Genomic DNA, 18,898 nt, shown 5'->3' with positions numbered 1-18,898 from the left:
CTTTAGAGACGAATCAGAGTTTATGTAGTGAGAAACAACACTAGTGTAATCCTTTTGGCATTACCAGACCAAATGTCAAAGGTTAGGCACACACAATTAACCCCAGAAGAAGAAAGTGTCTCAACAAATTTAGCCTTGCGATCAGTGAAATACTTCTCAATGTCTCTACTAGTGGTTTGCCTAGAAACCTTAGCAAATCTAGGGTTATGAGCAGTTTCAATGTACTCTTCAAATGCATCAGTTTCACCAATTGAGATAGGAATATAAAGTCTAGCAATCAACCGAACCAACTGAGTGTGATCTACTTGAGGACAGTAGTCCCAACTACGCAGACTACCATCAGCATTGAAATAGATTTGAGACTGAGCCATGCGAGTTTTTTCACGCCTCTTAACACAAGCGAGAACATGCCTACTGAGATTACCAGTACCACCACTAGATCGCCTAGCTAGAATACTCCATAGAGCAGTGGATGCAACGAGCTCCATACCTGACCTGCTTACCATTGACGGTCTTGAACAACATCTCAAAAACCTCCCAGACACATGAGGTAGAGGGACGATTGCACTTCCCGCTCCCCCCTCTGCAGGTGGAGGAGGAAGAACACCCCCATCATCGACGTTGATGACGTGATCATCAGCGTGACGGCCGAACAGAGCCTCGCGATCCTCATGCAAGTCATCGTCATCGTCATCTCCGGGCAACCCGCACAAGCATTGCTCCTCGTTCAAGCCGACCTCAACCATCTCTTCGTCTGAGACGACCATCGTCACCCTCCAGCACCCAGGTCCCTCAACAGGTGCAAAAGAAAATAGCTTGGTCAGCTAGAGCAAGAGTAGAGAAGAGAGAATCCATAGATCTAGGGTTAGGGTTAGATCTAGGGTTAGTCACCTTTGCAGCCAGAGCACCCGAGTCGCCGACAATGATGAGGACGGATGGATCTGGACCTCTGGTTCGTCAACGGCGAGGCCGGAGCACCGTAGTCTGGCAAGGTCGGCAACAATGGAGAAGAACTGGTGGAAGATAAGGACAGGAGGAGGCTGTATCTACTCTGCGAGATTGAGATAAGGGGTCTAGGTGGCGGTGCCGTGTGCCCGTGCCGGCCACCAAAGCTCGAGAAGACGAGAGAGTTCAGAGGAAGAGACGAGAGAGCTAGAGAGGAGATGAGGCGTCAAGCGGCGGATGAGGGGGAGAAATGTTTAGGGTTAGGAGCAGTGTGGCAGCCGCGCCGGGAGGGTGGCTTATATACCCCTCCCCCACAACGGTCGGATCCAACGGTCCGGAGGCACGAGGGAGGGGCATCCAACGGTCGCTGGGAGGCCGTGAAGCGAGCCGTCTCGTGCCACCCCTTAGACGGGTCATGCCCCGTGCTAGTGCCGTGGGACGGTGCGGCAACCCAGGCACGGCCCGAGCACTAAGGCCATCGGGCTGGGCCTCTTTTGGGTCGTGCTATGCAGTGCCGAGCCGGCGGGCCTGGCCCATTTGGAAAACTATATCTCCCTCCGCCTCGCCACCACCAGAGTGCCCCCGTGTGGAAGTCTGTCCGGGCTCAATTTGTGGCCTGCCGCATGCCGTAACTTGACCGACAGCTAAGTCAACGGCTCAACGCTGCCTTCGTGTGGTGCTGCCGTTCCGTTATCGCAGCGCGCTCACCTGGACGCTCGCCCCCTCTTGAGTCTCTGACCTCGACGGTGTCCAAGCGGCCATGGCGCAGAGGTCTGGCGTCGAAGCTCCGGCTCGCCGCAGCGGCGGCAAGGCTGCTGCCGCAGCCCCGCCGGAGAAGGCGCTCAACTGCTGCGTGCGCTCCGTCGCGCTGGTCGAGAGGGCGGGCAACGCGCTCGGCACACTGGCGTTCACGTGGGCCACCGTCGTCCTGCTCGGCGGCTACCCCACGGTGCTCCGCCCAACCGACGACTTTTGGTTCGCGACGACCGTAGTCTTCCTTGAAGCGGCAAGGTACGCACACGTCGAATTAATAGAAAACTGGAGAGGCAGAATACATGGCGACATATACGTGCGTACAGAGCATTTTTGGCGACTCGCCGTGGACAGGCTAACTGCCGCTAAATTTGGAACAAAAACAACCGCTCCTCTTCTCTTCTCATAGGGCCATTTCAGTTAACATACATACTAGCTTGGATGAGCGAGCCCACCTTAAGAAAACACATTATCAGCACTCTATCGGATTCAGTACATACCAAGCACATAGACTGGCCAATGACGAGACCTTTGAAAAGCAGAATCAACACAAACTATTTATCATAGGAAAATACATACGCATACACATTCATAACAAGGAGTTCATCACAATCTTCACACTGATCACAAAGTTTACCAAGTCTTTTGTTATCCAGGTTCATGCTAGTCAAACTTATGATCAACACAGCATCTTAAGATGATGACTACACTGCCCAACAATTTAAACCCATTTAAACAGAAATGTAACGATATAGATTGAACGATACATCTCTCTCTCTCTCTCTCTCTCTCTCTCTCTCTCTCTCTCTCTCTCTCTCTCTCTCTCTCTCTCTCTCTCTCTCTCTCTCTCTCTCTCTGCATGCAGCAATTAATGCAATACAAAGCTAATTATGTAGTTGATCAACAAAAACAACCCCTCTGCTGTCTGCATCATTAATCTCTTTGATTTCTTTTTGCGGAATCTGCTTTGAGCTAGAGCCTAGAACATATTTAGAAAGGGGCCTATGAACTTTTTGATTTAGATACATGCCTTTCTCATCATATTCCATTTTGCAGATTGCTAATTGCTTCCTTTTGTTTGATTACACTTACTTCAGGATGTTCAGCCGTAACAATAGACTAGATTACCAAGTATTCTTCCATACTAGAGGTGCTTTTACATCTCTTGGCTGGAAGGGGCTGGTCATCATCTTAAGCCTTTCCAATGTTCTGAATTACCTGTTCGTGATCTTGAAACATCTGAATGCTTCTCCAAAGTTCGGATATCGAAGAGATGTGGTTTTGAAACGACTGAATATTCTTAATATTGGCATGGTAATACTAACAGCTGCACTTGGGCGGCTTCTGTCTCCAGGAGCTCTGAAGTTACTAGGGAACACTCGGCTACGCCGTTCCATGTCGCTGTGTAGCCCCTTAGTTGCAATTCTTTTGCTGGCTCCCTCTATACAGTTGAGTTCTGAGGCCACTTTCAGAAGCACAATGGCCAAGTGGACAGTGTTCATTGTATTATTTTTAGCAGTGCTTCTCCTTACAATCAGCCGCCTACATTTCCGAAGAATCACCCAACTCGTTGATCGTGCTCTAGGAAGAAAACAAGTGTTTTGGCGCCGACTGATTATGAACTTGTGCATGCTTATTGCCCTAGCGATGGTGGTGTTCATGCATGATGATCCATTATATTCAGCTCTCATTCTGGTATATGCGATATATGCTACACTTGCTGTGTCATTTGGCAACTTGCAGATTCCGGCTGCAGCCTTACGTGTTGTGCTCGCACTAGTGCGTCTCATACCACACAACTACTATGGTGATGATGACAGCATCGGGGACAAGACAAACCTCGCGGCTTCTCTGAATATCTTCTATGGGATGGTCCTCGGCCAAGGGATACTTTACCTTGTGGCCTGCACGCTCGACATCTTCACATTCATCCCCCGGAGATCCCTCGCCCGTCACGGTGGATTCAAAGGTCAGCTGGGAATGGAATCTATCAATCTGTACCACGGGTATGTTCTGGAGAAATGCATGGAAAGGGATGCTCTTGCTCCAAAGAAGATGAGCCTCAGCAGCTTTGCCATGGATTCCCTGAACTCAGACTCACCCAGGATGCAGCTCCATGGGATCAGGTTAATGCACAACCTTCTGCAGACAGAGCCTGCTAAGACAAAGCTCCTCGCAAAGCTCACCACCTCTGCAAACACATCAGCTAGATTAATCAACATGCTGGACTGGACGCGTCCAAGGAGCGCTAGTATCAGATTGTTCGCCGCCAAGGTGACCGCCGAGCTTGCAAAGGGCCTCCGAGTGGTCACTACCCCTGGGTTAATTCAGAATGTATCTGCACTTCTTGATTGCGGTAACAAAGTGAGAGAAGGACGAAACCCACTTATGGACACAGATGATGAACAAGAGGCAATGCATGATCCAGTTCTGAATGTCTCTGACAGCCACGAGGAAAGGTGTATTTCAGTTCCAGACAGTGGTAACCTATTGGAAACACAAGATCGCTCAATCCAGCGAGTTGGCACCTCCGGACAGAGCTCTGAGGAGCCACTAGCAGAGACCGACCAGGATCTGCTCCCTGCTCTGGGAATGTCAATTCTTTACAATCTGGCTGGTTGTGATCAGAGCAACTGTGAGGAGATAATCAGATCAACCGGACTCATTCCAAAGATCATAGGATTCACAAGCTACTGTAGAAGCGACACGGCGTATACTGACACTCAAGGGAAGGTCCTTGTGACTTCATCACTACAGTTGTTGCACAGGCTCACAAGCATCAAGGGAGAAATCGGCATTACACTGCGGCACAAGGTATCGAAGCATGCCTTCGTCCTAAGAAACCTAGCAAAGATCCTCGAAGATTGCAGGAGCAGCCAAGAATCGAGGAAATTGGTGGCTGGAATCCTCAGAAACCTTGCTGTAGACGGGAACGCAAGGCAAGAGATTGGGTGCATCCAAGTGATCATTACGAGGCTGATGCAGGAATTTCTCAGCCTAGGCCGACCCTCAGTTACACATGCTGATCACGTGCTGCGAAAGGTCGCCGGGCAAGCGCTGGCAATGTTGGCAATGGAGAGTGCGCATAACTCCTCGGTTATATTAAACGAAACAGGGCATGTGTTCATCAAGGAACTCACAACTATGATCCATGATGATAGGTATAGAAGTGTTGCTGCTAGTCTATTGCGGAGTTTGTGCTTACATGCTCGGCCTGACCTTAATGAGTCGGATCTGCAGGCAATATCTTACTCTGTTCGAGAGGTGAGCTACTGATCCAAAAGCTATCAGTTTAGTGTCATAAGTTGATCATGGATAGCATGAGAGGAACATTTTTAGAAGGGAAAAGTCATATTTTCAACCCCGAACTTTCAGTGTCGTCCGATTTTCAACCCGGAACTCCTAAACCAGACATCTTACACCCTCGAACTAACGAAACCGTGCAAATTACCCCCCTAAACCGAATCCACCCCAGTTTTCAGCCATGTCACCTGTCCACGTGGCGCCAGTGGCCACGTCAGCTTTTCTCCTTTTACCCTCTCCTCACAGACAAGTGGGTCATTGGCTTTCCTCTCTCTTCTCGCTGCCGTCACCAGCTCTGTCTTCCTCCGCCGCCATCACCCAGCGGCGCCGCCGCCTGCGCCTGCCGCTGCCTCGCCGCCGCCGACGTTGCCTGCACTCTTCTCCATCTTCCTCCACTGCCTGCGCCTCCACCGCCGCAGCCCGCTCCACTTCCTCCGCCTCTTCCCGCGCATGTTCCACCTCTGCCCCCCGCTCCCGCTCGCCCTCTCGCTGACCCCGCCGCCGCAGACCTCCTCGTCGTGGCGAGCGACTCCGCCGATGCGGCGCGGAAGCTCTATCGCCTGCTCGCGATGTCGGTGTCTCGCGCCCTGCCCCTCTGCTCCGTCCTTCGCATCTGGCGCGAGCTGGAGAAACAGGGGAGGGGCGGCGCTGGTCGGCCAAATTCCGGCGGATTGACTAGCCGGCGGCGAAGGCCGGGTAGGGGATAGGCAGGAGGGGGCCTAGGGCTACCTCTGGGCTCTGGGTGGTTTGGGTCGAGCTCGGGGTGATCGAGAGGGGCGGCGCCGCAGAGCAGTGGGGCATGGCGGCGGCAGCTTACGGCGGCGACGGCAGTCCGGTGGCCCTGGGCGGCGGCGAGCGGGCTGGAAAGCTTCAGTGCGCCGTGGGGGAGCTAGTTGCGGGATTGATTGGGGCCGAGGAGGATCGGAGGCAGGGGCTCCATGGCGAGCAGGAGGCGGCGGCGCTAAGGGTGGCCGGCGGCGGCGTCCGACAGGTCTAGGCGGCCGGGACCACGCCGTGGGGCTTCAGGGTGAGCCTGGGATGCTCACTGTAGGGTCGGTTTGGGTCGGGGTGGGGCGGAGAGGAGGTTTCCGCGGTGAGGCCTTGGCGGCGGCCATGGCGGGGCACGGTGGAGCTCTGGGCGCAGGGTTGGGGCGATGCGGCGCCGGAGACCGAAGAGGCCGCGGAGGCAGTGGAACGAGTGAAGGAGCTTGTTGTGCGCGGCTGCAGGGGAGGGTGGGGCCAGGAGGAGCGGGCATGCCGGGGAGGACGCGGCAGCGCCGGTGATAGCGGAGGAGGAAGACGACCGCAACGACAAAAGAGAGGAGAGCTGGATGGCCCACCTGTCTGTGAGAGAAAGAGAGAGGAGAGGGTAAAAGGAGAAGGCTGATGTGGCCACTGGCGCCACGTGGACTGGTGACGTGGCTGAAAACCGGGGTGGATTCGGTTTAGGGGGGGTAATTTGCACGGTTTCGTTAGTTCGAGGGTGTAGGATGTCTGGTTTAGGAGTTCCGGGTTGAAAATCGGACGACGCTGAAAGTTCGGGGTTGAAAATAGGACTTTTCCCTTTTTAGAATGGTACTTTAGGTCTGTAATTTGTTGAATTATATTCTTCAATTAATCATGACTTACTACTAAAATGATGATTGCAGGTGCTGGAAAGAATAATGAATGCAGAGGGGCCGGAGCTAGAGATCCTTATCGGCCTTAGTTCAGAGATATGTAAAGTCATTCCTGAAGACTTTGCCCGAGAACTGGAGCATGGCTATATTAAGGACAGATTCGTCAAGAGGCTCGTCGATGCGCTGAATGCAAACATGGAACCCAGTGCTCACTACCCGGGGATCAGGAGGGTGATCCTCCATCAAGCCATAAACATGATAGAACACGATCCCTGTTATGCGAGATGTTTCAGCAATTGTCGCATGGCGGAGGCGGTGTCCACGGTGGAAGAGACGGCCTCAAAGGCTGAGAACTACTCCATCTTCCTGCGAGATGTTGGACTCATGGAGCACAGGGAGCCTCTCACGTCTCTCGTTGTGAGGATTAAGCAGCTGCTCGCCGTCCGTCCGACTCAGCAGCCATCAAGTACGTAGTTATGGCGGTGAGAGCAGCATGAAGGTAGAGTGAGTGTATGCAGCCATCAAACCTCCATTGCTGTTCATGTGAAGCGTCTCCGTCCGTGACATTAAGAACGATCTAGGGACCGCCAAGCCATGGTACACTAAAGCGTCGTGCGCCCTGATGGGGCCTCTCCTGGAAATATTAGCTTCGATGCTTCTAATGCTTGTTGTTCAGTACACAAGTACATCTCCAGTGTAAGACATCTTCAGATGTCAATATTTTCTAAAAGAACTAGTTGTTGTGTTCCCTTTGCATGATGCATCCTATAAATCTTCCCCCTGCCTGCTAGCATATCAATGGTGAATGTGTTAAGACTATTTGAAAGGAATTGGTGCTCGTAGTCTAATCTATGGTCTCCAAATAAATTTGCACAAAATATAAACTAGATCATACTATCTAGATAAGCAACTACAGTTCTTTTAGTGTCACGGCGTCAGCTTTTGCTGACATCAGCACAGTCAATGCTGACATCAATGTTGACTGGTCAACATTGACCAAGTCAACGGTCAATGGGTCGACCGGTCAACTGGGCCCACATGTCAGTATCGCTGTGACTATGACAGGCGGGGCCCATTGGTCAGGCTTGGGTTAAAGAAAAGGAAAAAGGATGGCTGGGTTCGTGGGCTCAGGTGGAAAGGGCCGGCTCGGCTTGGTCCACGGCTCATTGGGCCGGCTCGGGTTAGCCTCGGCTTACTGGGCTGAAGGAAACGGTCAAGGCCCAACTCGGTTTCTCCCTTTCTCTCACCCTCTCACTTACAGGTATGACCCATAGGCAGTTTCTTCTCCCCTCACTAACAAGAGGGGTCCGCAGTGAGACAGCGAATCCGGTGCGGACGGGCCGGATCCGGTGTGGCCGGGTGGTGTGTGGCCGTGTGTGCTAGGGTGCGTGTGTGTAGGGTGTTGCTCAGGTGTTCGACGAAATGCCACAGAGGACTGGCTGCGTCGTGCGCACGACGTAGCGGCGACGCTCGCATCCAACAGGTCCACAGCAAGGTGGTGTGTGCGCGGTTGGCCAAAAAGGCGAGGCCTTTGGCCATTGCAAGCACCTGCACAAATCGAGGCGTGGCCACAACGTGGCGTCGGTGCGTCCAAGTCCAGCATGGCGGCTTGGCATCGTCAGCCAGGACGACGGCAACGAGCTAAAGGAAGACGGCGGCGAGGCAAAGGCCGGGCTGGGCGAGATCGGCAAAGCTAGGCGGAGCAAGGTGGGGCTGGTCCAAGGCATGGCGAGGCCAAAGTGCTACCCTTGCGGCCGGTTCGGCTCAGGAACGCGCGGCCTCCGGGCAACCCAGGGTCACAGCGTGGCTGCGCCGCGCGAGGGCACTGGTGCACCGGGCCGCGGCGACGACTCGGCTGAGTGGACAGGCGACGGTGGTTGGGGCTACGACGGAGGTACGGACGTCGGCACCTGCGGAAACCAAGGTCAGGGAAATCTAGGGGCTTGCTACAGGTTGGCTCGTCGGCGGCGCACTGCGGTTGGACAACAAGGAACAGAGCAGGGAAGGGGACAGACGGTGTCGGGCTCACCGGTGATGCGCGAGGAAGATAGGCGTGGGGCGGTGGCGAGGTGCGGTCATGTCATGTTGGCGCCGTGTCATTGTTGGCGCATACCAACGTCACCACCGGAAAACAGCGATGACGCCCGCAGACGCCAATTGGTGTGGCAGGTATTTCATGGACCACGAATAAATCCGCAAGCGCACGGAATACCACTGTAGCATTTTACCTGGGAGTATACCGGGGTGTCATTTATATTTCCGTAAGGAATGTGGTGAATGAAGAGATATAGACTAGTTGATGAACTTTATCTAGATTATTGTATATTCTCATGCATAAACATGGGTAAGATAATAACATGGCAGGAGGTAGTGTGACACACACACAAACTACCCCTCTTGGATAAATAAATAAAATAAAGATAAAAGATGCTCCCGGTCGGGAGCAAGACAGAAGTTAGAGCTCGAGTCAACTATGCTATGCTAGCTATATCTATGCTTTCTCATTGGTTAGCTCGTCAGAGATTAAACTACACAACAGGGAGATCGCTATCGAAGCAACGGGAGGAGCCCGTACACCCCGGCGACTTTATGTACCTCCTACCCCGCATACCGAACGTGGAGGATTACAAGGGCTCGGACAGGGCTGTCACCACCTGCCGGCTACTTCTACAAACTGTGGGCATAGTTGATATCTAGCAACTCTTAGCTAATCTAGACACCATGTCTACACTAGTAAGGGATACTCTAACATCCCGCACGGAGCTCCCACCCTCCGGATGGATAGACATCACACTAGAGCAATCATACGAATACTGTAGCAGTTGATAGAGTTCTAAGAACAAAAGACTAACCATCTCCAGCACGGGGCAATCGTGCAATGCAAGCATTGAATAATAACGCAACCATGACAAGAAGCATACACCCGATAACTCAGAACATACTTCGAGTAGATATCGGTAACCATAGTCTATTTCTATTACAAACGACCAAATATTACAAGAGAGAGCTAGAGATGAACCCATACCAGAACTATCGAGCAACTCCGGCGACTCGATGACTCCTAGACTTCTCCTAAACTCCACTAAGCCTAAAGACTATGCAAGATGAACAAGAGAGGAGAGGTGTGAGGTGTGTGTGCTCTAATCTCTACCTCCCTTTGTATTTATAGCAGGGAGCCACGGGGTGAGACTCTCCAAACCGACCTAAGGGACCAACCAGGAGATGACACGTGGCTTGACTAAAGCGGTGGGGCCCACGGGCCAGGTCGGCCGACCTGTAGGTCGGTCTGCCTGCCAGTGGCGCCAACCGCCCCCATCTTTTTCGAGCAGGCTGTCCTGGGCCTTCTTGTCTAGTCCACGTTGGTCTTGGCCTGTCTTGGCTTGTCTGAATTGGGTCTAGCATTACTTTTGGTCCATCTGAGCCTGAATCGGTGCTCTGATAATTTCCGTGATTTTATATCGGGCCAAAGTGTGCTTGCAACCTGCATATTAGTGTAACACCCATATTTTCAAATTAGGAGCATAAATAAATTTAATTAGATTTGTTGTAGGTTCGATAAGGCTTTATTTAATTTCTTCTTGAATTTAGAGCATTTGTCGGGAATTAAATAAAATACTTAGCCATAAAATGAATATAAGGGAAATAAGTTTTGTTGCATTTCATGCTGCCTTTGCATCTTATTTTGTTTGTGGTTCAGTTTGAATTTGAATTCTTGAATTCGAATTTAAATTGAATGTGTTTGAATCATTTTCGAGAAAATGCAAAAGCTTTCTTTTTCTCCTTCTCACTTTCAGCCCAGCAGGCCCACCTCTTTTTCTCCCACTCCCTTTTTTTTTCTTTTTCCGCAGCCCAAACTCCCTTTTCTCCCGGCCAAGCTCTGCCTTCCCAGCCCAACCCGCCGCCCCCTTTCCTTTTTCCCTCTACCGCCGACAGGTGGGCCCCACCTATCGGGGCCTTCTTCCCCGTGCGCAGCCCGGACTCAAGCAGAGTCCGAGCGCCGCCCGCGCCCCTCCGCGGCCTTCGTGGCCCGCGCGCCAAGGGGGCCCTGCTCGCCCTATATAAACGCTGCTCCGCGCCCCCTGGAACTCCCAACCCGAAGCCGCAGTCTCACCTCGCGAAGGCCCTAGTTTCTGCCGCCGCCATTGCTGCGAACTTGGAGCTCGCCGCCGCGATGCCGTTCCACTGCTTCCTGTCGACGAGTTCGCCGCCTAGTAGCTTCGCGTCGTGGTTGTGAAACTCGCCAACCCGTTCTTCCTCGCGCTCTCGTTTTTCTCCCCGCGGTTTTGCTCGTCGGCGTTGCCGCTTCGCCACTTGCCACCGTGAGCACTGTCCGCGCGCCAATACACCGCGCAGATGCCCTAGATCGATTGCCCGTGCCGCACGCATGCTTCCAGTGCAAACCCCGCTCGGAATCGAGCTCCGGACGGCCGTTTACGGCCAAGTCGGCGAACCGCCGCTGCGCGCCGCCGCTTTGCTCGCCGCCGGTCCGCCCCAATCCACCCCAGCCGTCCGATCTAGATCGGGTGGCCCAGATCCAATCTAAACTGCAGTCAAACCCTAGGGTACCGGTCAACCGTGCCGTTTTTGCAAAGAAACCCCTAGGTTGTTCCATATTAGAACCCGCCGTCCTCTGCAGTTGGCAAGTAGTTACAAAATAGCCCCTGCTTTTATGTTTTAGCCCTGGAGTATAAGGTTTAATTACATTTTAGCCCTGGAGTATAAGGTTTAATTACATTTTAGCCCTTAGATCTTGTTTTAGCCATAACTTTTCCGTTTTCAATCCGTTTTCGATGATCTTTACGCTCACACGATCGTTGCAATGAGTAGAATAGTTTAGTAACCTTGTTTTGTTCTGCTCTTGATGTTTGGTGTACTGTTTCTTATCTTTTGCACTTGTTTGCTTGTATATGCGTGTGCGATGCGATAGATGATCCGCAGTTCAAGGAGCAACATCAAGATCAAGGCTTCAAATATAGATGGCCATTCGGGCCGCCCAGCCCGGCCCGGCCCGAGCCCGGTCTGGCACGAAAACGTATGGATTGGGCTAGGCCCGGCACGAACAAGCTAACGGGCCGTGCCGTGCTGCCCGTCGTGCCATGTACTCGGCCCAAGCCCGAGCCCATGGGCCCATTTCATGTCGTGCCGGCCCGGCCTGGCACGAGGATTTTGTCGTGCCCATGCCGGCTAAAGCCCGTGCGGTCGAGAAAGGGGGAGGCCGCCGCGCCGCCGGCCTCCAGCCGTGTCCGCTTGCTCCAGCCGACGCACCGATTGCCACGCTCGCGAGCACCAGCCACCTCGTCCACCATCGCCGCGGTCGCGAGCCCCGGCCGGCACGGCAGCCGTTGCCGCGCACACCGCCGCGCTGCTGACGCTGGCCGCCACCGCTGTGCCTGCCGTCGCCGCGGCCTCCGACGTTGCCCGGCTTCCCGTGCCGTTGACGCTGCCAGCCGGCCCCCGCGCCGCCGCGGCTTCTCGCGTCGTCGTCGCGGCCCGCACGCTGCCGCAGCCTCCCGCGGCCGGCGCGCCGTCTCCAACTCTTGCGAGCTGGCCAAAGGGATGAGGGAGGCGGAGGATGGCAAGCAACAGATAAGATTTGGTCGTTTGGGGTGTGTGGTCATGGGAACTGGGAAGAGGAAGGAGCAACAGATAAGGTTTGGAGTGTGTGGTCGTGGGGAAGAGGAAGGAGCCCAGCAGCCCGGGTGCTCAAGTTATTCATGTATGGGCTGAACTGAAGTGATGGGGATGGAGCTAACGGGCCGTTTCGGGCCATAGTCTAAACTTCGTGCAGGGACGGGCCACCCGCCGTGCTGTGCTGACGGCCCAAGCACGGCCCGAAGTACCGAGCCGGGCCGGTCCAGGCACGGTACAGGCCGGGCCGTGCCGGGCTTGGGCTGGGCTAAAAAACCGGGCTCATGGGCGGGCTGTCGGGCTCCGGGCTGCATGGACATATATAGCTTCGAAGGACTGGACCGGCAGCACTTTGAGCAAGGCAAGTGGATCCTTGATCATGTTTTTGACCCATGAAACACCAAATCAATCACATTTACTCTTACGTACATGCATGTGTCTATAATATGAAGGGACCCAAATTAAGGATATACCTAGTGTTGTTTACCTTTTTCCTTGATCAACTTGGGTTTAATTTCATGTTGGGTAGCTATGCTAGTTGCTATAATTTGGTTGTGGATGGTTAATGATGACACAAATGTTAAACTTATTTTACTTCATGATCATGATGGCTTACTGTTGTTAATCAAGAGCATATGTGTTAATTGGAACATGGAGAACCACCCAAGAAAACAGTGCAACCACAATACCATATGGCTCTGGTCTTGGCTGAATAATTAGAAACCCTAGCTTGTGACAATCTTACCGAAAGGGCAAGAGGGGATGCATCGTTGGGTATAGCTCTGTCCTCTTAAGTAGTGTAGACCTGGCCAAGGCGTCACTCTTATTAGGAAGTGTTATGGCCGCTTTGGCTTAAAACCTTAGCGGATTGTCATAGGTTAGGGAATCTTTGTAAAGGCCTCGTAGTGTCCCTATGCAGTCATACCTAAGGAAGTGTGATATGGTGCTTGGCTCGCACTTGCATGGTTGGGTTTAAAGTTCTTTGAACTTTTACACGAATTGTGGTGAAAGTGTACAATCTCTACAGAGTGTAAAACTGATATATCAGCCGTGCTCACGGTTATGAGCGGCTTGGACCCTCACATGATAATTGAACTTGAAGTTGATCTAAATCGATGCTTTTACTTATGGTTATGTTGTTTATCTTTTTATATGCTCATCTTATAGGTTTAATGGTATATACTTATATCTAGTTAATGCTTGCTAATCATGGAAAAAATATTGCGCTTTTTTGACGCTATAGCGCCGCTATAGCGGGACGAAGCAAGTGCCGCGACGCTATTGCTAATTTTCACGCTATTGGCGCTATCGATGCTATATTGCGCTATTGCGCCGCTAAATTCTAATAGTGCCATAGCGCCGCTATTTTCCCGCTATTGCTCAGCCCGTTACTTCATAAAAGAAAGGATTATGTTATCAAATATCAACTTATTATCGATTATGTTGGTTGTTATTATGTTGGAAACTCATGGATTATATTGAAAATTCATAGATTATGTTGGTTGTTATTATGTTATCAACTTAAATATATATTTTTTCCTATCACTTGTAAACAAATAGCGCGCTATTGCGGCAGCAATCAGCTAACGCTACTCTGTTTAGCTGCCACTATAGCGCGGCCATAGTGCCACTATAGCGCGGCCATAGTGCCACTATAGCGGCGCTATAGCGCCAATAGTGGCCAGAAAAGGCCAAATGCTATTTTCAATAGCCCGCGATTTTTTTATTGTTGCTAATAAAATATGATCAACTAAAAGTGCTGAATGCAGTTAAACAGTGTCAGCTATTTCTTGAATTAGCCTTGCATGTATATTATAGATGTTTCCCTACTACTTGTTGAGTACCAACCATAAGTGTACTCACCATTGCATACTTGCTGCTCAGACCAAAATAATTGTCCGGAGTATCCAGAAGACTTCGAGGATTTCTAGGCGTATGTCTCCCAGTCATCTGCCTGTGCTGAAGAAGATTCCGCTGCTACTCTATAGATATTTATTTATTCACTTAAGACATTCGGTTTTGTAATAAAGTCTTTAATACTCTCTTTACGCTTGCACTCGTTGTGATATTCGCTTTATAGTCAATCATATGTGTGTAAACTGATCCTGACGCACATATGAGATGCATTCAGCTTGCCTGCATAAACCCAGTGTGACAATTAGCTCCAAAATACAACTTGCATTTTCTAAAAGATAAAGTGTGGTTTAGGGACTTTATTGAATAAGAATGCGTGTAAGAAATGCAAACTCTCATGATTTTCTGATCAAGTTGATGCCTGGAAATGATCGTTAGTGAGCGTCAACCGTCGTGTCGAGCAGCAGTGCCGGTGTAGCCGTACGGACGGAGCGGCGCGTCGGAGATCCCCTGGTGGCAGTGGTCTTCGGCTCGGGCGGCGACGTCCTCTTCCTCCCTGGCCCCAACTCCTTGGCTCCTGCTTCTCTTGGCATGGCGGCGACGGCCGCAAGCTGCAGCGGCACTCCTGCCTCCTCCTTTCCTCCTCCCTTCCTTCTCCCACTTCTCCTCCTCTGTTTCTTGATAGCGGCGGCGGAAAGGGGAAAACCACCCCAAGGTGGCTAGGGTTTGCAATGGCTGTGAAAGAGGGCTTTTTTATAGGTGACGGGGCTAGGGTTCGCGGACTTGGCGAGGGCGGACGGCTGGTGATTTTCAACTGTCGCGCCAGGACGCGTGGCGCACATCCGCTCAGCGCGTGCAGCCGCTAGGGTTCGGCGCGGGGCTCGGTGGCTGACAGGGAGGCGCGGGTGGTTGCTTTCCTGTGTCGTGGAGTGGGAAATGGCAGTCGCGGCTGCTGGCGTCGGCATAGCAAAGGCAGAGCAGGTGAGGCGCGGGCGGTATCGGGGGAAAAGGCGTAGTAAGGAAGGATAAAAAAGGTACAGGAGTCCCTGACGACTAGGACCCACTTGTCAGTGGCAGCAGGCGGGAAGGAGAGGTGAGGTGGTTGTGTGGGCTTGCCTGGTGGGCCGTGCAGCGGGCTATGTGGGTTGGGCCGGAACCAGGGTTTGGGCCGGTTAAGCGGGTTGTGCTGTGTAGGCTGGGTTAGAGTTTGGGCTGGGTTAGGTGTAGGGGTTTCAGCCCAAGGTAGTTAGTGGTTTGTTAGTTTTGTTAGCTTTTGAGTTTGAATTTGAATGGCCCATTCAAATTCAAATCCACCCAATTCAAACAAAGATCATTCAAATAGAATTAAACAAGATAGATTCAAAAATATCCAAAACTCCAAATACTTCACACTAACATTTATCATCCTTAGATTTGATTTTAATTTTACTAGGAATTTGAGATGGAAAAAGAGATCAACCTAATATTATTCTAGCTATTTACACTTGCACACAAAAAGTTTTTGAAAATTCATATTTTTTCGTAGAAATTACGAGATGTTACAGCTGCACTCTTTTTTCCTCTCTAGGGTTTCTCAAATGGATGAGTTTTACCTAGAGAGATTTTTAATGAGGTAGCCATTGCACAAGCTCCTAATTAATCTTTTGTTAGCTCTTGCCTGTTGGTGTCTTTCCGCGATGTTCAATTTCTCAGTTATTTTCTGATACTGCATGAAATTCTGAGTTGAACAAGGGGTTGTGGCACAATCGTGCTAGTGCCGGCACTGGCACTACCATGCCCCTCGACCTGACACCACACGGCTGAGTCCTGGCCGTGTCGTGCTAGTGCTTGAACCTCGGGACGGTGGCACGGCACAATTGCCGTGTCGTGCGGCCTTTTGGACAACTATAGAGAGAGGGAGTGAGGGAGGGAGGAGGGGCTGTGGATTACCCGAATATATTATGATTTTGATGCCTCTAAGTGCATAGTTTTATATTGCAGTTATCAAAACTAAGAACTAACCGTGCCAACTAAGTTTTATAGGGATAGAACTCCTTCCTTCTCTCGCCTCGGCACGTCAGCAAAATTAAAGATGTGGCATAGAATTTAATGTCGAAAACTTCAATTAAGACTGTCCTTACATATATACTCCCTCTATTTTTATTTACATGTCGTATTAGGTTTGTCCTAAGTCAAATTTGGTAAATTTTGACCAAACTTATAGCTAAAAAATAATAAAATTTATAATACTAAATTTATTTCACTGAATCCACCATGAAATATATATCGACTGTGTATATGTTGGATAATATAATTATCATTATATTTTTCTATAGATTTGATTAAAATTAGTCTAATTTAATTTAAAATAAATTTAATACGACATGTAAATAAAAATGGAAGAAATACGTATGAGCCTGCCGGTTCTAGGTGGACAAGTGTCTCCACCCGCCCAGCTCAACGCGGTTTGTTTTCCATACCAGTCCATCCGGCCTACAGCCAGCCGTCCGCGCCAAAATAATATCTGGCGGCAGCAATGGAAGCGCCGAGTTGGATAGCACGAGAAAGGGGCGCCAACCAAAAGAGGCCGCCACACGGCCACAGCAGCCCGGCCGGCCACACAACACAAGAACGTTCGCACACACGTGGCACCTACCACCACGCACGACGCCGTGCGTGATGATGAGGGCTCTCCCGGCGACGGCCGGGGGCCGCGGGGCGGTGGCCTGCGCTACCGCACCCGTCCCCCGGAGGTCCCTGCTTCTCTCCGCCGCCGCAGGTGGTTTAATTATTACCACTCGCTCGACTGTACCACCACCACTGCAGTGTCGCCTGAACTCAGGTGTGTGTGTGGCCTGTTTCTTTCATTCTTTGCAAGCAGGTGCGGCGCTGAACGCGGAGCAGCTGCCGCTGCGGCTGCCCAGGGGCGCGGCCGGCGCGGCGGCGAAGATCCGGGCCTCGGCGGCCACCTTCAGCAGCACGGACGACGCCCTGGCGTGGGCCAAGAAGGACAACCGCCGCCGCCTCCACGTCGTCTACCGCGTCGGCTACCTCGACAAGACAATCAAGTACTGTAGTAAACATGTGATCAATGTGCTTGCTATCTCTCTACCACAGGGCCTGTCCATCGCTCTGTCTGAGACACCGACGTTCTCCCGGGGCAATGCAATGCAGGTTCTACACCGAGTGCCTGGGGATGAAGATGCTGAGGAAGAGGGACATCCCCGAGGAGAAGTACACCAACGCGTTCCTCGGCTACAGGCCTGAGGACTCGCACTTTGTCGTCGAGCTCACTTACAGTTTCTGACTCTGCTTGCATTGCTGGTCATTGCCCTGTGAACACACCATCTGTAATCCGAATGCAAGTTGGAGGATGCTGATGGTGGATCCACAATCTCTCTTTGCAGACTACGGGGTCGACAAGTACGACATTGGCGAAGGTTTCGGCCATTTCGGTATTGGAGTTGACGATGTAAGGCTCCAGATCTGGACCTTTGCCGCGCCGTCAATCGCTGAAATTAAGATGATCAAGCAACTAGAACCGTGCTTTGGAAATTAAGATGATCAATCGCCGTCAATCGCTGAAATTAAGGTGAGCTCGTGAGAGCAAAGGGTGGCAAGGTGACCAAGGAGCCCGGGCCGATCAAGGGCAGCAAGACCGTGATCGCGTTCGTCGAGGACCCTGACGGTTACAAGTTTAAGATCCTTGAGAGGCCGGGTACCCCGGAGCCCCTGTGCCAGGTCATGCTCCGCGTCAGCGATCTCGACCGCGCCATAAGCTTCTACGAGAAGGTAGGCTGTAGGCACTGGTCATCACAATTCCTGAACCACTAGAACACACCGCATGATAAGTTGCTCACACTCTTATTATTCTGCTTGCCCGTGATGTCAGGCTTGTGGCATGGAGCTGTTACGGAAGAGAGATAACCCTGAATACAAGGTGACCAAGTGTACTTTCACCCTTAACCAACTCCTATCTAGTGCATTCCATGTCCACGACATGTGTATTCACTGGAGAAGTCCTTCTGCAGTATACGGTGGCCATGATGGGGTACGGCCCTGAAGAGAAGAATGCAGTCCTTGAGCTGACCTACAACTACGGCGTCTCCGAGTACACCAAGGGGAACGCGTATGCCCAGGTATGAGATGTGGATTGCCTGCATCTCGATCAGTTGAACAACTCTTGATGCTGAAATCTGGACATCAACGCGCGCCGCACGCAGATCGCCATCGGCACCGACGATGTCTACAAGACGGCCGAGGCGGTGAACCTGTTCGGGGGGCAGGTGGTGAGGGAGCCGGGGCCACTGCCGGGGATCAGCACGAAGATCACGTCCATCGTGGACCCTGATGGCTGGAAATCGGTACCAGGCTCCTTGTTCTGATGTGTTTCGTCTCAAATAATAATCTGCGAGTCGAACTAAAGCTGTCCCCTCCCATTGCGCAGGTGTTTGTCGATAACACTGACTTCGCCAAGGAGCTGGAGTAGCCTGTAGCCATGGAGAGCGAAATGTTTTTGTTCCTCTTTGTTCATTGCCTCGTGAGGTCTCCCTCGCGGCGCGTACGTGACCTTGCAAAACGATCCTTTGTGAACAATAAGGAACAAAGAATACAAAGCTGACTATTGGTTCCAACAGGTCTACGCTCTAATTTTCTGTGAGATGTGCCGAATAGTTCAAAGCATGAATAATTAAAATTTTGTGTGTGTGTGTGTGGGGGGGGGGGGGGGGGGGGGGCAGATTTAACATTTTTTATTACAAAATAACACCAAATTAGGTAACCGCCACATCTCGAGAGATTAGGGCTGGCATCTTGAG

The 18,898-nt window shown here is 51.7% G+C and overlaps 2 protein-coding genes across 3 annotated transcripts; both read left to right on the top strand.

Moving 5' to 3' along the window:
- Nucleotides 1-1,557: 1,557 nt before the first annotated feature.
- On the top strand, nucleotides 1,558-7,413 carry LOC120698004. Of its 2 annotated transcripts, none has more exons than XM_039981435.1 (3): nucleotides 1,558-1,956; nucleotides 2,796-4,962; nucleotides 6,651-7,413. In XM_039981435.1, the coding sequence occupies exons 1-3, from the start codon at nucleotides 1,706-1,708 to the stop codon at nucleotides 7,092-7,094; spliced, it is 2,862 nt and encodes a 953-aa protein (XP_039837369.1). In that variant the 5' UTR covers nucleotides 1,558-1,705; the 3' UTR covers nucleotides 7,095-7,413. The 2 variants fall into 2 exon arrangements, with proteins under 2 accessions (XP_039837369.1, XP_039837377.1); XM_039981443.1 differs by having other exon boundaries at nucleotides 1,819-1,956; nucleotides 2,755-4,962.
- A 9,261-nt stretch (nucleotides 7,414-16,674) lies between these two features.
- LOC120697996 (probable lactoylglutathione lyase, chloroplastic) lies at nucleotides 16,675-18,717 on the top strand. The gene is made up of 9 exons (XM_039981422.1): nucleotides 16,675-16,860; nucleotides 16,963-17,149; nucleotides 17,256-17,380; nucleotides 17,489-17,567; nucleotides 17,675-17,873; nucleotides 17,974-18,021; nucleotides 18,113-18,220; nucleotides 18,305-18,445; nucleotides 18,529-18,717. The coding sequence occupies exons 1-9, from the start codon at nucleotides 16,761-16,763 to the stop codon at nucleotides 18,568-18,570; spliced, it is 1,029 nt and encodes a 342-aa protein (XP_039837356.1). The 5' UTR covers nucleotides 16,675-16,760; the 3' UTR covers nucleotides 18,571-18,717.
- Nucleotides 18,718-18,898: the final 181 nt, after the last annotated feature.

The sequence above is a fragment of the Panicum virgatum genome, chromosome 1K, assembly GCF_016808335.1.
Source record: "Panicum virgatum strain AP13 chromosome 1K, P.virgatum_v5, whole genome shotgun sequence".
In the NCBI taxonomy this organism is placed as follows: Eukaryota; Viridiplantae; Streptophyta; class Magnoliopsida; order Poales; family Poaceae; genus Panicum; species Panicum virgatum.
This window is presented reverse-complemented; position numbering and strand designations above follow the sequence as displayed.

What these genes read in the sequence shown, in the direction of transcription:
- LOC120698004 (XM_039981435.1), top strand. Translation starts at nt 1,706, where the DNA reads ATGGCGCAGAGGTCTGGCGTCGAAGCTCCGGCTCGCCGCAGCGGCGGC. An exon ending in GTCTTCCTTGAAGCGGCAAG is followed by an intron (nt 1,957 to 2,795) that starts GTACGCACACGT and finishes CACTTACTTCAG; the next exon opens with GATGTTCAGCCGTAACAATA. An exon ending in TATCTTACTCTGTTCGAGAG is followed by an intron (nt 4,963 to 6,650) that starts GTGAGCTACTGA and finishes TGATGATTGCAG; the next exon opens with GTGCTGGAAAGAATAATGAA.
- LOC120697996 (XM_039981422.1), top strand. Translation starts at nt 16,761, where the DNA reads ATGATGAGGGCTCTCCCGGCGACGGCCGGGGGCCGCGGGGCGGTGGCC. An exon ending in GAGATAACCCTGAATACAAG is followed by an intron (nt 18,022 to 18,112) that starts GTGACCAAGTGT and finishes GTCCTTCTGCAG; the next exon opens with TATACGGTGGCCATGATGGG. An exon ending in AGGGGAACGCGTATGCCCAG is followed by an intron (nt 18,221 to 18,304) that starts GTATGAGATGTG and finishes CGCCGCACGCAG; the next exon opens with ATCGCCATCGGCACCGACGA.